At 31.2% G+C, this 16,514-nt stretch overlaps 1 protein-coding gene across 1 annotated transcript in view; it reads right to left on the bottom strand.

Moving 5' to 3' along the window:
* Positions 1-16,514, bottom strand: part of LOC128180109 (uncharacterized) — a 43,711-nt gene that overhangs the window by 14,985 nt on the left and 12,212 nt on the right. Inside the window, exon 5 of the mRNA XM_052847972.1 lies at positions 13,813-13,913. Within this exon, the coding sequence (XP_052703932.1) occupies positions 13,813-13,913 (101 nt within the window). The remainder of the gene's footprint in view (positions 1-13,812; positions 13,914-16,514) is intronic.

A 16,514-nucleotide genomic window follows, 5' to 3' on the forward strand; every position in this document is an offset into this window, starting at 1 on the left:
TTGTCTTCATATTTATGCCCATTTAATTTCACTTTGATTTTTTATGGCTTGCTTAATTCTTTGTTGCAATATTATATTCTTATTTGTGTAGATTTCTACTTCTATCTCTGTTACAAACGTGGATTAAATCACGCAAACCATATATCATTTTCAATAAAGACAATTACAAATGGCATGAATATAATGCTGCATTATGACGCCAGGAGGCAGTATGTGCGCTGCAATTGCTGCTCCCGAAGATTCATTAAAACGAAACTAACAAATGGCACAAATACACGTATCATGATTTGGTGAAAACAGATACAATTAAGGACTCAATACAGTATAATATAGGAATATGAAATAGATGTGATCAACTTTTCAATAAGCTACGATATACGCAGGCCCAAAAAGATACACTCTCTTTTTATACATTTATACATACACTGTAAATGTACAATGCGTTTGCACAATTCTATAAAATACTCAAGGTGTGTGTGTGTGTGTGTGTGGGAGGGGGGGGGATCTGAGAGATAAATTTGAATTTTTTTTTATTTTGTTGACTGAATAGGTGTGAATTTTTCAGGGTGTGTGGATCTTACTGCCATTCTAAATCTGCAATACAATGCGTCGTATAAATATCATGTAAGTAATAATAAATTATTCGCATGGGTGATTAATTTTTAGGATAGGAACATGTCATTGCAATGAACCGTGCACTCCCTCTCTTTTCCATATATATATATATATATATATATATATATATATATATATATATATATATATATATATATATATATATATATATATATATATATATATAATTTGAAAAATGAAAGGCAACACAAAGTAAAACGTTAGCGTTTCATTCAATCTTCAGACGTTTTTAAAATAACGTCTATATACCGTTTTCCCTATATATATGATTTAAAAAACTACTGATATCTCGAATACGGTTATCTCGAATACCCCGCTTATGTTGAAGTATGTTTACGGTCCCAATAACAAATTTTACCTGGGTTATCTCGAAGTGAAGTCAATTTTCCGGTCTGCTAATCGCACCCCGCAAATCGTGTCCTCGTTATTCTCGCTCGCGGCAATTTCACACCTTTTCTCAAGACTAATAGTCTATTAACTCCACGCTTAGCCAGTGCAGCTATCGATGACACGGTAATAGTTATAACAGCTTGGGTATATACTCCGGTGATTGATAAAACAAACAAGTTCACAGCTCCCAAAAGTAAGCACCCCTAACATTACCGATAATATGAATAATGATGCACGCTACTTATAAAGCAAACAAGTTCACGGTCACTCAATTACCAAATAGCGCAGCGTAAATTATCGTATAATCGCTATCGATGCATGATCAAAGTGAACTTCTACTTAATGAATAATATACCAAAAATATATTTAATAACACACACTAAATCATGATAAATTACCAACGCGCTGATTTAAATATTTTAATCTATATACGCGATGTGAATTAAAGACTGACAGTGTTCCATAATATCATCATGTGTGTTATGTGATTTGACAATAGTGTGAACGTGATTTATTTATATTCTGAAAAGTTGTATACATGTACATTATGCTTGTATGTTTGATTAACTGTTATTTAAAATAATTGTAACGTTTCATATAAATTCTTATTTAAGTGTATATGATAAATGTCTATAAATAAAACATCGTTTCAATATTCCTTCTTTTTTTTCCGTTCATACCGGTTCTCAAATTATAGTGTATATAAGGACTTCCTGTGTTAACATGTCAGGACAAAAACAAAAACGCTAATGGAGTCGAAGAATTTCGACTTCGGATATCTCGAACACCCGGATATCTCGAAGTTTTTCCGTGGTCCCCCGAACTTCGAGATATCGATATTTAACTGTATATATTAACGACTATATATATATATATATATATATATATATATATATATATATATATATATATATATATATATATATATATATATATATAACACAATTATTTATATATATAACGTTATTTTAAAAACGTCTGAAGATTGAATGAAAGCGCTAACGTTTTACTCTGTGTTGTCTTTCATTTATCAAATTTTCTATATATAAAACCGGACACTGTGGTATTTTTTGGATTTAACTATATATATATATATATATATATATATATATATATATATATATATATATATATATATATATATATATATATATATATATATATATATATATATATATATAACAAATGTAAATAGAAATGCCACCGAGTCGTTAATTACTGTAATCATTAATTTGAGCCGTTAATATTTGATTATTAATTTATTACTTGAGGGGAAGAGACGTGGAGGTGAGTGCGGTTTTGTCAAGAAGTACATGTACATGTTGAACATGTAGATCAAATATAAATAAAGATAAATCAATTTAAAGATGTTTTGAAAAACAATAAAAAGGGCCAGGGTACGGAATGCTTAGAAGTTTGCTTGTCAAGTACAAGTGTGAAAATTCTCACTTCCATGAATCACTGTCTGACTTCAATTAGGCTACAGTACTGTATATTTCTGACTAAACGCGAGGAATTAATATCAGCGTTTTTTGGGGGGTTTTAGAGTTAAAAATTGCAGGTTTTAAAATCTCACCTATTTTTCTAAAGCTTATGAAATTAAAGAGGTTCGTTCCTTTTTTGGAGGGAGGGGGTAACTATTTTATGTCACCTCTAGTTTTTGCATCCATTTATATATTAATTATAATTGTATAATTAAAATTTATGATGTCAGATAAACCATATTGAATAAAATTGTTAAAAAAAGATAAATTTTACTGAGTTAGTTAAGGGACTATATTTTGTGGCGGAAGGTTTACAAAAAGAAAATGATCAATTTTCATAACTCAATAGTTTTAGAGTACTGTTACTTTATCTTTCTAATTTTCAGCGAAGACCAAACTTCCAGGTAGATTGTGTATTACAATATTGTCATGGTGTTCTAAAAAGGCATATTTGAAAAATACTTTGACATTTTTATCGATACATGTATATTTTGGCATATGTAGCTTATATTTCATAAAAGTCAAGAAAAAATTAACTCCAATTTTTGCCTAAAAGAGCTAGGCCCTGGAATATGACAAGAATTTGGCGATAGTTTTGATAAATTATATTCTGCTTTAAATATGGCTTAGGTATTGTAGTTAATTAGAATTAGAAAATCTTTAGCATCAGTGGGGATATATCGTAGATCCATAGCTCGAAATGTCTTTAGATACAGTAATTTTCTAATATAAATATAATCACATTTTTCAAATTAATTTTTCATATTTTAATTTACATATCAATTTAAGTATAACTTAAAGAAGATTTCAATTTTGATTCAAAGTTTTTTGGGGCAGACCTATGCTCATGTAAAAATCAACATTTTGCAAAAATTCTAACGAAGGCAATATTCCTACAATTCTGCATATTTAAAAAAAATTTATTGTTTATCATTATGCTGTAATTGAAATTTCCAATATATGTGTCTTTCAGTTGTTTAGTTCTATTTCAAAAATCCATGTCAGCGAATTATTTGTAATATATTTTTCAACCTGCAAAAGAGAGATTAATTTATGGTGCTACTGTTATTAGTCATACCCATCTTCAATGTGATTATAAACAGACAATAAATGTTGATGCATAATCCAGTTTACTTTTACATTCAACTATAAAAAGAATACAATCTTAACACATTGATAATATATTTTAGCAATGAGTAGATTTATTTAAGAATGACTTTCCTTATCTGAAAAAGATAAATTCATCTCAACAATAATGAAACCTGCACCAGTCATGACTGTATATAGGCCTATACATATGCATGTACCATGTGCACATGACGGACAGTCTGTACAAAACAAATGGACTTATATAATTAACGTTCGATTATTTGTTATACTAAAAACTGTGAATAATGTTTGAATTATGGAATAATTCTGCCCTCCCCATTTGAAATTATTTTATAAATCTAAAATGTTTAGATCTATTATAGCACTTTATATATAATTTTCATTCAATTCAAACATATTCATCTTTATAACAAATTATTCACTTTTTTAAAGAATGTGTTAATATGACATTGTAATTGGGCCGACAGTTTAAAAGTGAAAGTTACTGTTAATGCCTAAAATAACTGATTTGAACAGATTAGCCTAAACAGTTACCCGATGTTTACAGAAAGAAACATATTTCATTATTTTATCAGCTTCAAAATGAATATAATAAAACATTAAGGTATCTCACTCCTCAAGTTTTGATTTCATTGCGCAGATGATCATTATATTTTAAAATGAATATGATTTTGTTTATTTAATCATTACAAAAAGATAAATATTTTATAATTACACAACATTCATAGAAAAAATCCATTTGAATTAGAGAAACAAAAAAGTTTTTGGGATAGCGATTTTTTCTTGCAAAACGTTTTTAGACGAAAATGACAGAGACAAGCAGTTTTATAAATTTTTGATATATGTACCTTTTTTCATTATACGTTATTCATTATTCACATTTATAACATTTGATATTTTTGAAACAAATTATATAGATTTTGTGTGACATGTACAAAACTAAATCTGAGAGATAGAATGATAGACGTTTAGCAAAAAAATTCATGCACATATATAGAAATGTCTTTATTTTTAAGCCAAATTTTGTGAGAAGTTTACCGTTGAAGCCTAATATCTCAAATTTGACATCACTGACCCCCATATATTATTATGTTATAATGATACCGAATACATATCAAGGCAAGCTGGATAAATCCTAAATAGCATAAACAAATGACCTTTTTACTATTCAAAACATTCTTAATTGAATAACGGCTGCTTAAAAGTTAAAAGCATTTCCCGCAATTCAAATTTATAATACCGGTAAAATCTAAGTAATATATGTACATGTAGTACAAACAGAAAATGAAAATGTTTTCTTTCATTGTTCAAATTTTACTATGACCTACTGACATTTAATCTAGATGTAGTGTATTAACACATTTTTTACTTAAAAGTATTTTGATTAAATACCCTCTGATATATAAAATATGATAGTTCAACTGTATATTCTACTAATTTCTTTATTTTCGTGACAGGGCTGATATAACCCTTCGTCGCCCTTGCTCTTTCTGCACATTTCATATTTGTTTCTATTGTAACCAGACTGATAGCTATGCTGTGACTCTGATAAGTGAGAACAGAATTGTGTTAGACAGTAGTTATGCAGTCTTAATTTTTTAATCATCAACTATTTGCATGCAACACAAATCTGTCACCAATTAAGGAATCAGGACTGTGAGTCTGAAATTCATTGACCTGCGATCAGCTCAAAGATTAGACAATTTTGATCAATATCTAATTTAACATAATATATGGATGTAAAATTGCATGTTGGCCATGTGCAATCTACTGTGGGAAAAAGGTTTAATGTCAATAGGTTTTATAAATAAGAGTCTTCATACTTGTAGCACGAATTGTCATTGTTTATGTTGTTGCTTAGTTACTCTCATGCTTCGTGCATATACCTATTTGTATAGAATAGTTCAGGTCAGCAGTTACTTGTAAATTATGATCATACCAGGTGTACCAACCAATCAAGCAGAACTGTTTAATTGAATGTATATCTTGGTAAAGGTTGCGTGTTTGACTTTAAATTTGGATGTTGAATTTGTTTTAACTACATGTAGTATGTAATTCACGCTGACATAAGTGTTATTGAAAACTTATTTGGACTTAGTTATTTCCTTTAGTAGACCTGAAGGAACTTAATAATAGGCTTACGTTTGAATAACATTAAGATAGTAAGATTTAAAAAATACCCGTTAGTGACCCCCAATAAAGTAAAGTGTAGGTATAAAAAAAACCAAGTCGAATTCGCTACATCAAAGATAAAACATCTTGTTACGCAGATCTCTTTTCTTACAAAAACTTCTTACTGTCGTTATTAAACAAAAATTATGCATGTGTTATTTACAGTTCTTGTAGTAAAGATGTAACGTGTAATTAGGAATACCCAAACTAACTAAATTTTATAATAGTATGCTCCCAAAAATATAAAAATAGGTTTTTAAGCTAAGATTTGTGTCTTTAACGTAATATAGTGTAGACAAATTAATTTGTGTATGCATACCTTTGTAGGTGACCATTAGTTCACTGGGTTCTTGATTACTAGGTTGGGGATATTAAATATATTGCCACTTCGATTCGATTTTCTAAATCCCTTCTTCTTTTGCAGATACACAATTCTAACAAGAGGCCCTCTGGCCTTGACGGTCATCTAAGTACCATATTCCTTAGACTGACATGTCAGAGAGTCTCATGTTTGTATTTTAAGCTTCATTTTGAAGTCTAAGCCCCTATCCGAGGCTCCTCTGACTTTTACCCTTCTTTTATCATTGAATGTTTCAAAAACCTTCATTCAAGAAAAGTGGAGGGGGGGGGGGGGTCAAGGGTCGGAGGAATCTCGGGTTATCTATACCTCAGTTCCAAGGGCCAAACAGTGTAAGCTTTTTGGTAATTAGGGATCTGAAGTATTAAGTTATATATGTTCATGGATGACATACAGCATGTTCAATATATGACCAAACTTATCAACCTCCAACCCTGCCCCAATAAAAAGCCCCAACTTCTGCTCCGTCGCCTGGGCAGTAAATTGCACACTTTAACGTCAGGACATTATGAACATAAAAACAATGTATGACCTCATCTCCCTTTACCGTGATAGTACAGAAGAAAATATTATTGAAGCAATACATTTTTCTTAGGTGGCTATTTTGTTCACGCTTTATGGCATGAACCCCTGTCCCAGCCCTGAGGGACAATGACTTTTACAATTCAGGTAGAGGACTTCAAGGACATCATAACAATGCATTTAGTTTTTCTCAAATATACATGTATATGAGAGTAGAGAAGAAGATTTAATATATTTTCACTTTATTGTTATATTGGCCCCACCCTCGGTCCTGAACCCCTGTCTCAGGGATCATGCATTTCATCATTTGGTAGAGGACTCCACGAATATCAGAATCACCAGAACAAAAATTTATAACTTATAACTCTCAATAGATGGTGCAATTGTAAACCTATAAAAATATGTTTTGTCTGCTTGGTCACTGGTTTGTTACTAGAGGAGCGGATCCGAAACACTTTGTTTTGAGGAGACAAAATTTTTAAAATGATAGTAATCATGAAATGAAGTTAATATCTCTATTGTAGCTTTCTTTGGAAACAACACAGTCATTTTGGGTACATGTATTTTAAGTCACAATGCGATTTATGTTTCTCAAAAGTTTGCACAAATGAAACATCAACAAGTAATATCCAAAAGACAACAACATCAGTATGTAAGTCTAACAGTCTATACACAGTTTGATATTTTTTTTACATCACATATAATATGTGGACCTAGTTACCGCATTTTCGACCACTTTTGGTTGGGGTTATCTTCTTGAATCACGTTTTATACACAATGACCGTAACAGTATAAAAGTGTGCCTACCACGCACGTGTGTTAAATATCTTAAGCTTAATTGTGCGTGTTTTTGTGCAAAGTTCTAATATTACAATGCTATGGCTGTCGAACTTCGTGCATAATTATACAGACTTTGTAGTAGCTATCATACAAGTTGTTGTTGGTTGTCCTTAGATACCCTCTATAGGGTACATAGGAAAAATCATGCAGCCGCAATTTTGATTAGACATTTTTATTCCACTCAAATGCACACTGTCAGCCTTAATGTAAAGATAGACAGTGCATGTATCATCGACGTAGATATTCTGAGCTTGAAAATACTAATTGGGACACCTCTATTGACCATACGATGTCATAAATAGACCAGATGCTAGAAAATGACGTGTTTATTGTATGTTTAGAACAGTGAACTTTGTTTTGTGAGAACAGCGACATTGAAAACTTTAGAATATCTACAAGGAGTAAAAGAACAAGAAATAATATTTGTAGGATTATTTTAGCAAAGTATATGAATACAAAGGTAAATTGCATATGCCATCATTTGTTTACAGTTATATTTAAATGGTTCAAAGAAAGTGGGCGCACAAGATCGCAAGTTTGCAGAAATCATCGATACGAATCAATTGGGACTTAAATGGCTATAACCCCAAAATACTACAGGCTCGAACAAAAACTTGATTACTCAAATAGTGCAAGGTATTATTGGTCCCCTACCGGTTTCACCGGAGGGGACTTTAGCTTTCCTCTGCATTCGTCAGTCCATCTGTCCGTCTGTCTGTCATTCTGTCTGTCCGTCTGTCTGTCTGTCTGTCCCTTTTCATAATCAAGAAAATTCTTTTAAAAAATCTGGAAATCATCTGTATTTTTTGAATTTTACAATCTTGCACATGCGTATTACATTCACGGGAGGCTCTTTAGTTTATGTTTTCACGATATCATATTTGCATGGATAAACTCAGAAACAATATTACAAATACATGTAAATTTTTATTGAAAATTTGTCATATATTCTGCTCATCAAAGGAAAAACGGGAAATAACTCTAAATCAGTGCATTTAATATGAAAAATCCTGAGAGTCCCGAATGTCAACATGGTGTGTAAATTCGAAGCTAATAAAACACTATTGTGAAAAAGTGTTCAATTCTTCATTAATATGAATAAAATTTTTAGATTAAAGATACTTACAGCTTCAACATTGTTTGTTATGAATAATTTAACTCTTATTTTCATGCTTCATTAATTTTCTCCAAAATCGTTTCAGAGCGATTTTGCAATTTTTTGCTACAATACAGGTATATGGGAGACATTTTAACTGTGGCGATGGCATGTCCCGAGACACAGATTATTCTAACAAAGCAGATTGTTGTGAAATTAATAGCATTATTGTAGGCTTAAAGCTTGGTTATGTAAATGTCAACAATACGGTTTGTTGATGTATCTATTTTGTAAATGTCCGATACCATATGCAATGTCAACCCGTGCACGCAGCACCTAGTTTATTTGAAACATATACAAATTAGGTCACGGGTCAAAGTCTAGTATTGTACTACTAAAATCATAATATACTAGTTCTAAGAACATAAAATAATGTGCATTTAACAGGAATCAATTACAACACACTGATATAAATTCTATAGTTCAACATAATGTAATAGTTCCAAAAATTAAATAACACAAGCAGGATTTGAACCCAAAACACTACATGTCTTTATTTACTAATCCAGGACGAGACCAGTGAGCAATGCGAGACTTTATGATATCTGGTAAATTTAGACTTTGTTTACCTTCCTTCCAAAATTATTTTGAAAAAGTACATATTGTTTTGTCATCTCTGGGGCTTCTTCTTTTGAAAGAGCAGCATATTTTAAGTTGAAATATATCATTTTTACGCGTTTCAAATTAATGAAGGTAAGACCCAGAGACAACAAAATTATTTAAAACATTTGTAAATAAGTAGGATTTTGCATTGATTACGTCGTGTTGGTATATTCAGAAACAAACTATAATAAAATTTTCGGTATTTCAAACATTTTTCTACCCATTTTAAGTTTAAAAGAAACCAAATAACAGTACTGTTATTATTCGAAAACTATGCAAAAAATAATCGATTTAACTTTCATTCTCCCTGTGCGCCCATTCCTTTATCAATACAAAAACTTGCGCTAATAATGGACTGATTGACCTGATTTAAACGCAGATTCTGTGAAAACAATTCGTACCATTGAACTCTTCATGCAATTTACTACTGATATCATCTCTGTCCATATAAGGCATCCGGCAAATTTTACTATATGCGCACCCATTGCGCCATGCACTTTTTTATCATTTATGCAATGACAGGTTTATAAATGCACGTAGATTACTGAAAACGTTAGAATTCTTATCCGTTTGCCTTGAAAGTAAAACATGTATGCAGTTACATACATAATGATTCAAACCACGTTTGTCTTACACATATCCGTTAGAATATTAATCGGAAGTATAATTTGCCTTTCTTAATGTAAACTTTATTCATACCTTGTTATTCCAGAAATCAACAAAACGGTGTTGTATAATGCGTATCTTATTATCATGTTTATTGAAAGTAGTATGCTTTTATATTACATAAACAGTTCTGACCACAGATATTGCATGCCGATCATTACTTTAAAAAAGAATACTTGTCTAGAAATATTGTCATGAATGATCCGCCATTACCATGACAGGAATGACGTAAAGGGGGAAACTCTACTTTCTTCATTTGTTTCCGATTAGCTATTTTTATTTCATCAGTTCTAATTTAACGTTTTTAATCTATTTTTAGAGCAAAAGATTTATCCTATTATACTGTTTCGATTTTCTTCATAAACATGACTCTGCATGTTTAGTCAGTTTACTTAAGCCAATAATTATTGTAGAAAGATTAATTCTAATCTCTGACGCTTGTTCTGTTTTTAGCTTACCTGAGCTCAAGTGAGCTTTTCTGATCACCTTTTTTCCCTCGTCCGTCTGTCCGTCTGTCCGTCTGTAAACTGTTCACATTTTAAACTTCTTCTCTAAACCACTTGGCTAATTTCAACTAAATTTGGCACAAAGCATCCCTATACAAAGGTGATTATAAATTGCAGAAATGAAAGACCAATCATTATTTAAAACGGAGAAAACCTCGAAACTGTAGAAAGGGGGGTCATTTTTAAAAATCTTCTTCTCAAGAACTACTGAGTCAAATTCAACGTAATTTTGCATAAATAATCCTTATGGAAAGGAAAATATAAATTGCAAAAATTAACGGCGATTTATGTTTCAAATTTATGTAATTAACGAAAATAAAAATAAAGAGATAATCGCTGTCAATTAGTTTATAACTTCGGGTTCGGTATTTCATATCGAAAACGAAAGTTCATTGTATAAGGCAGCCATGTTTGAATGTTGACGCATGACAAACGGGTCAAACTGACAAAGATGAATTTGCTTGTTGTGCGACAGTTTAAGTGCGAAGGGATACTTGAAACATACTAAATATATTTGTGCCGATTTTGTGAAGTGAATTGAGGTTAAATCTTTCATTGCGTTGACATTTTCACTTGTGACAGTGGTTTTACGTTAATTTAATTTTCGTTTATGCTTTTCAACTTGAAGTTGAGGGGAAATATCGCCTGTATTTTGGAATTTGTACGTATCGAATCAAATATAGAATTCTGTAAATCAGACAGTTAATTATTTAATTGTGCAAAATGAGCAAAATCTGATGCACTAACAACATATTATATTATGAATACTATGCATTCTATTGGTAATTCGGTACGATCTCTACGTTATGGTTGATTATAATGCAACGTGTTTTGTTAAGATGCTCTGCATTTTCAATCTAAACGGAGATTGTTTTTGCTGCTAGAAATATATAGCTATATATATATTATGAAAAATAGATTGTGCTCTTTCTTTATAGTGCATGTTTCTTTCGTTTTAATTGTTTACATTTTGTTCTTTACTAACCATATTCAGCTGTGTAAAGTTTCGAATGATAAGCAAGATACAGAGGTTTGCTCACAAAACTGAGGGCATGCTTTTGTTCATTCTGAATAGGAAATACCAAGTTTAAAAATCTTAAGTTGAATGTAATTAACTCTTGTGAACAAAAAATTGACTCAAACCAAGCTGAATTGTGAGTTCTGTATCTTGCTTATAATTTTACGATTGACGCTGAAATTTTGATTTATCACTAGAAATGTCTCACTAAATGTTAAATACTTGTACAGAAAAAGGATGATATGCTGTAACAACTTTTTTGGACCCCCTCCTTATACAATGAATCTACACCAATTTTGTTGGTTTTTCAGACATAATTAAATAAAAACGACCTCTTTAAAACAGTTTCATAAGAAAAAATTACAGCGGAAAATAATTTTGATTTATAGCCATTTGTAAACGGTGATTTTGAATAAAGATGAAAAATAAATGGGTGCACCTTATTAAAATATGCCTGTCAATACATTGCAGTATGGGGCTCATTAAGAGGGGTGGGGGTGGAGCTAGACCTAATCAGATATCTTGACAACATAAAAAAAAAATTTGTTTGAGTGCGGCTATATCTAACTTTGCAAAAAAAATATGTGGGGGTGGGGGTGATCCCCCTCCCCTCCACCCAGATATGACGCCTATGCATTGATTATACATGTAATAGCTCTTTAACATATCACATGACAACATTTTTCAATAGAGTGTATTCATCGATCAAGTGAGTAAGGTTATAAAACGTAGCACGAGTTCACGTCTGGTAAACAACGATCGTTTTTTTAATGCGGAAGACCAATAAAAGTTTTGAATGCTTTTTAATTTGAGCGCCTTGAGGTACAATTTTCCTATTTCACATATAGGAATTTTTTAAATAAAATACAATAACTAGCTAGTACAATGCAGTTGAAAATGAATATGTACCTATATGCATACTCTCATACATAATTTGATTGTTTTATAAAGTGAGGGGCCAGAACTGAAATAAAGGGAATCGGAAGTTAAGAGTGTACCCCTACCAAAAAATTAGTTTTATATCTTGCAAAGGATCTTAGTTTTGGTAAAAATGGTATTTCATAAGGGTACAATGTCAAGAAAGTGTAAGAAAATAAGTGTAAAATTTGGATACAGTTTATTTTATGGTATTCTTTTTTTGTTTTTCTACCGAGGGGCCATATGGCACAATATCTCTTGAACAGCCATTGTTGCTCAGGTGAGCGATGTGGCCCCATGGACCTCTTGTTTAGATTAGTTATATACAGAAGTATATGTTTAACATCAACGTATAAATCGTAATGTTTGTTCGTCGAAAAATATTAACATATTTTTTTAAACTGACCGTTGATGAAAAACTTCGAGAAGATATTCCAAACATTTCAACATATCACTTGATTCGTGGATCGATGAAACTGTGTTTCAGACTCTTATTTTCGCTAATTATTAATGTATTGCATCAGGAAATCCTATTCTGTATTGCATGAATTTTCGGGAGGTATGCATATTTATTCTCCCTAGATTAATCATAATTCCCGAGGGCGACGCCCGAAAGAAATATGATATTTCTGAGGAAATAAATCTTAATACCTCCCGAAAACTCATGCAATAAAGAATAGGATTTCTTTCTTTGATAGTTTTCTGATTATAAAAAGGCATTTAAAACTTTTTTTTAGAATTGATTAGTTGATTCGTCGTATGCCCATCCTCGAGATTTTTCATATGCATGGAATGAAAATTATAATGTTAGCGTAATATTTTACGATTACGATGTCAGGAAAATATGAAGTTGTAATGCACTGCATGCCACGTGATTGTCGAGACCCAATCAGTAGAATTATTATAATTAGGATAAAAATAAATTTTATTTTCAAGATAAAAAAAAAACCGTTGAAACCAATTTCGAAGTGCCACGAGCAGTAGAGTTACGATTCTTCTAACTAAACCAGCATTGACACTCAGTGCTACCAAAACTTTATGCATCTGCAATTTGATTGTTTATATTTGTAGTTGATTGACCACCAGTCTAAAGTGTGAATTCTTTATTCATTGTCACACTCACTAGGTAGGTGTATAACATGCTGTATATCAAATAATCATTACCATTAATTGAATGTTAAAGCCATCAATGAAAGACAAAACAATATGGTAGTATTGGTTCAAATTATGGAGATTTCGCAGTTCATGTAGATTCAACAATTAGGCATACAGAGGACAATATGACAGACATCCTTGGTTTAAAAAACTAAGCATATATATTAATTTTACGAACTACACAGAACATAAATATCTAATAAAACAGCGCTAAAGAAACAGAATTAAATTAATATAGTGTAATAAAACGTTTGATAAGTACATGTATATACACTCACTTATTCCGATCACGGTGAGTCCAAGAATGCATACAGGAATAAATACACCCAAAATGATTGGAAGAGTATCGTCGTTTGAAGTTTTGCTCTGTAAAGGTTGTCTGCAATTTAGATTAAAAAAATAGTATTTAAGTAATAAAATGTTCCAGATCTATTGCAGACCTTTCATAAACGTAAAATGTTTGAATCTGAAAGGAAAGATTCTTTTTATTTTTAAAATTATATACCTATAAATTAAGACATTTTGCAAATTAAATGCATACATTGTAATGCCTGCACCAGAGTAACTGCGTACACCTTTGGTATTTCAACACGTGTGAGATGATGTTCGTAAGCTTTAACTGAATTTTCACTGATAAATAATTATTGTGATGTTAATCAAAAACCTACTTTTATTTTCGATAAAAAAGTTCCAAAATAGTAAAAATGGGTGAGGTAGAGGACACGCTTTGGCGGATCCAAGTCAGGGGTAGTTTGCATCAAAATGAAAATATATACTTTCAATGAAATGCTATTGAATGATTGCTCAAAGAACGAATATAGCCACAGGTGACGTTTTTAGAGTATTTATAGAAGTTAAGATTAATAAAGTGTTGACATGCGCGTATCGACCCCCTTTCCCGGTTAAATCAAATTTCTTTAAATATACATTATAACATTGCCAAAAGTTTGTCTAAGACCCCCCCCCCCCCCCCCGGCAAACTCAAATAACCGTCGGACCCCCCCCCCCCCCCCCCCCCGAAAATGGATCCGTGCATGCTTGAAAACATTGATAAGCCAATTCGTTTTTTGAATGTGCAATTTTAGTTCTGAATGATAGAGAGCTTGTGAAGCACAACCTCTGGTGGAAAAGGGGAAAGAAATCGGGGTAATTAAAAAGGTGGGTTGACTTATTAACGTCATGACGAAAAGTTGAACAGTTTATTTTATCTCTTTTGTTGTAATTTACAACAAAGAGAATATTACAAAGATATACACAATTATATATACTTTATGCGTGAGTAAAGAACAAAAAATAAACATTTATAATTGTTCACTACAAAACATATATGAACTATTTATTATGTAGATAAATAAATAGGAATTCATGACCAGGAGGTTTAGCCTTATCGTTAACAATACTTATGAATTTATATAACTTGCATAATAAGCTCGCATTGTTTGAGAAAAAAGCTCGTTTTTCACAATAATTGGTCTCAAAAGGTTAAAATTTAAGTATAGACTTTTCTCTTTCGTTTTTCAACACAGTGCAACACAAAATATAGTGAAATTCATCTCCAATGTCTCTGTTACATAAATTACCTATCCTGTTACTTCTTTCTATGTGTTTTACAGAAACAAAAACAGACGATACAACACCAGTAGAGAATACTGAGTTTTTATTTGATGCTAAGAATAGACATGAATATTCTTACAGACGCTCTGGAGGTATTGTTGTTGGCTACAAAAGATCTTTGAAAGATAATGTTTCTGTTGTTCACACTGATAGTAAATATGTACACTGGCTAAAGTTAAAGTCTGTTTTAGTAAATTCTGTTGAAGATTTGGTTTTAGGAATTGTTTACATACCTCCAGAGAATTCTGTTTATAGCTCAAACGAAGCATTTAATGAAATTGAACTAGAATTTTTTAACTTAAAGAGTGAATTTAGTCATATTTGTTTAATTGGTGATTCTAACTGAAGAACTTCTGATAAAGATGATTTTATTGAATTAGATAATATCTCAAACCACGAGTATGATTTAGATGATCCTGATCTAGATTGTTTATCCAATATTTTTGAATTACATAACATGGGAGTTCCAAAAATAAGGAAATCGTTTGATAAGAATAAGAACAACTTTGGTAATTTTTTACTAAATTTTTGTAAAAAAATAAATAATATGTATTTAATGAATGGTCAATTATAAGAAGGAAAATTTACCACAATAAAATCAAATGTTGTTGATTACTGTATTAGTGTTACATTAAAGTTTTAATATTCAGAGAGTTTAAAACTATCTATAACAATTTAATCATTTAAATTCTACTTACTTTAAATGCTTTGCTTTTTTTCTCACTGTTTAAAGTTTTACTTTATTTCTTAATCGAGAAAATTTATTGGTAGCGTTTTACTTTTTAATTGTATAACCATGGCATCTAAACCATTTGACACGTTTCTGGAATTTATTTAGTTACGACAGATTGTCGGACAATAACTTAATTTGTTAAATAAACTGACAAATTCCTCGTCCAGGCAAACCTTTGAAGATAAATTCTTTGTGTTATCAGAGCGACACTTTAGCGACTCGCGAAGATTATTCTATTTTCATTACGTCAAAAAACTTATTCATCATTTCGGCTTTACTTAATCTTCTCTTTTTTAACATACGTACATCGAAATTCATCTAATTGACTTTATCACCTTTTTGGCCTTTAGTAATCAGTGTCAGCTCGTAGAAGAAATTCTGTGAAATTAGCCCGCTAGCATTTAAATCAAGTATCCTGATTGGTCAATGAGAGCAATTCCAAATTGAGCCGGATGGTGAGTGAATTTTATTAATTCACTTTCCATCCGACGTTTAAAGAATAAAGGACTTGTTTTAGTTTTACGGATTTAAGAACATTGATTAACTAAATATTTCTTATTATTCTGCGGAACTATGAATTCGTCATTCCAGAATTTTAGTTTTCATTTTCTATAAAAGATATTTCGCGTCATT

The sequence above is a fragment of the Crassostrea angulata genome, chromosome 4 (assembly GCF_025612915.1).
Source record: "Crassostrea angulata isolate pt1a10 chromosome 4, ASM2561291v2, whole genome shotgun sequence".
In the NCBI taxonomy this organism is placed as follows: Eukaryota; Metazoa; Mollusca; class Bivalvia; order Ostreida; family Ostreidae; genus Magallana; species Magallana angulata.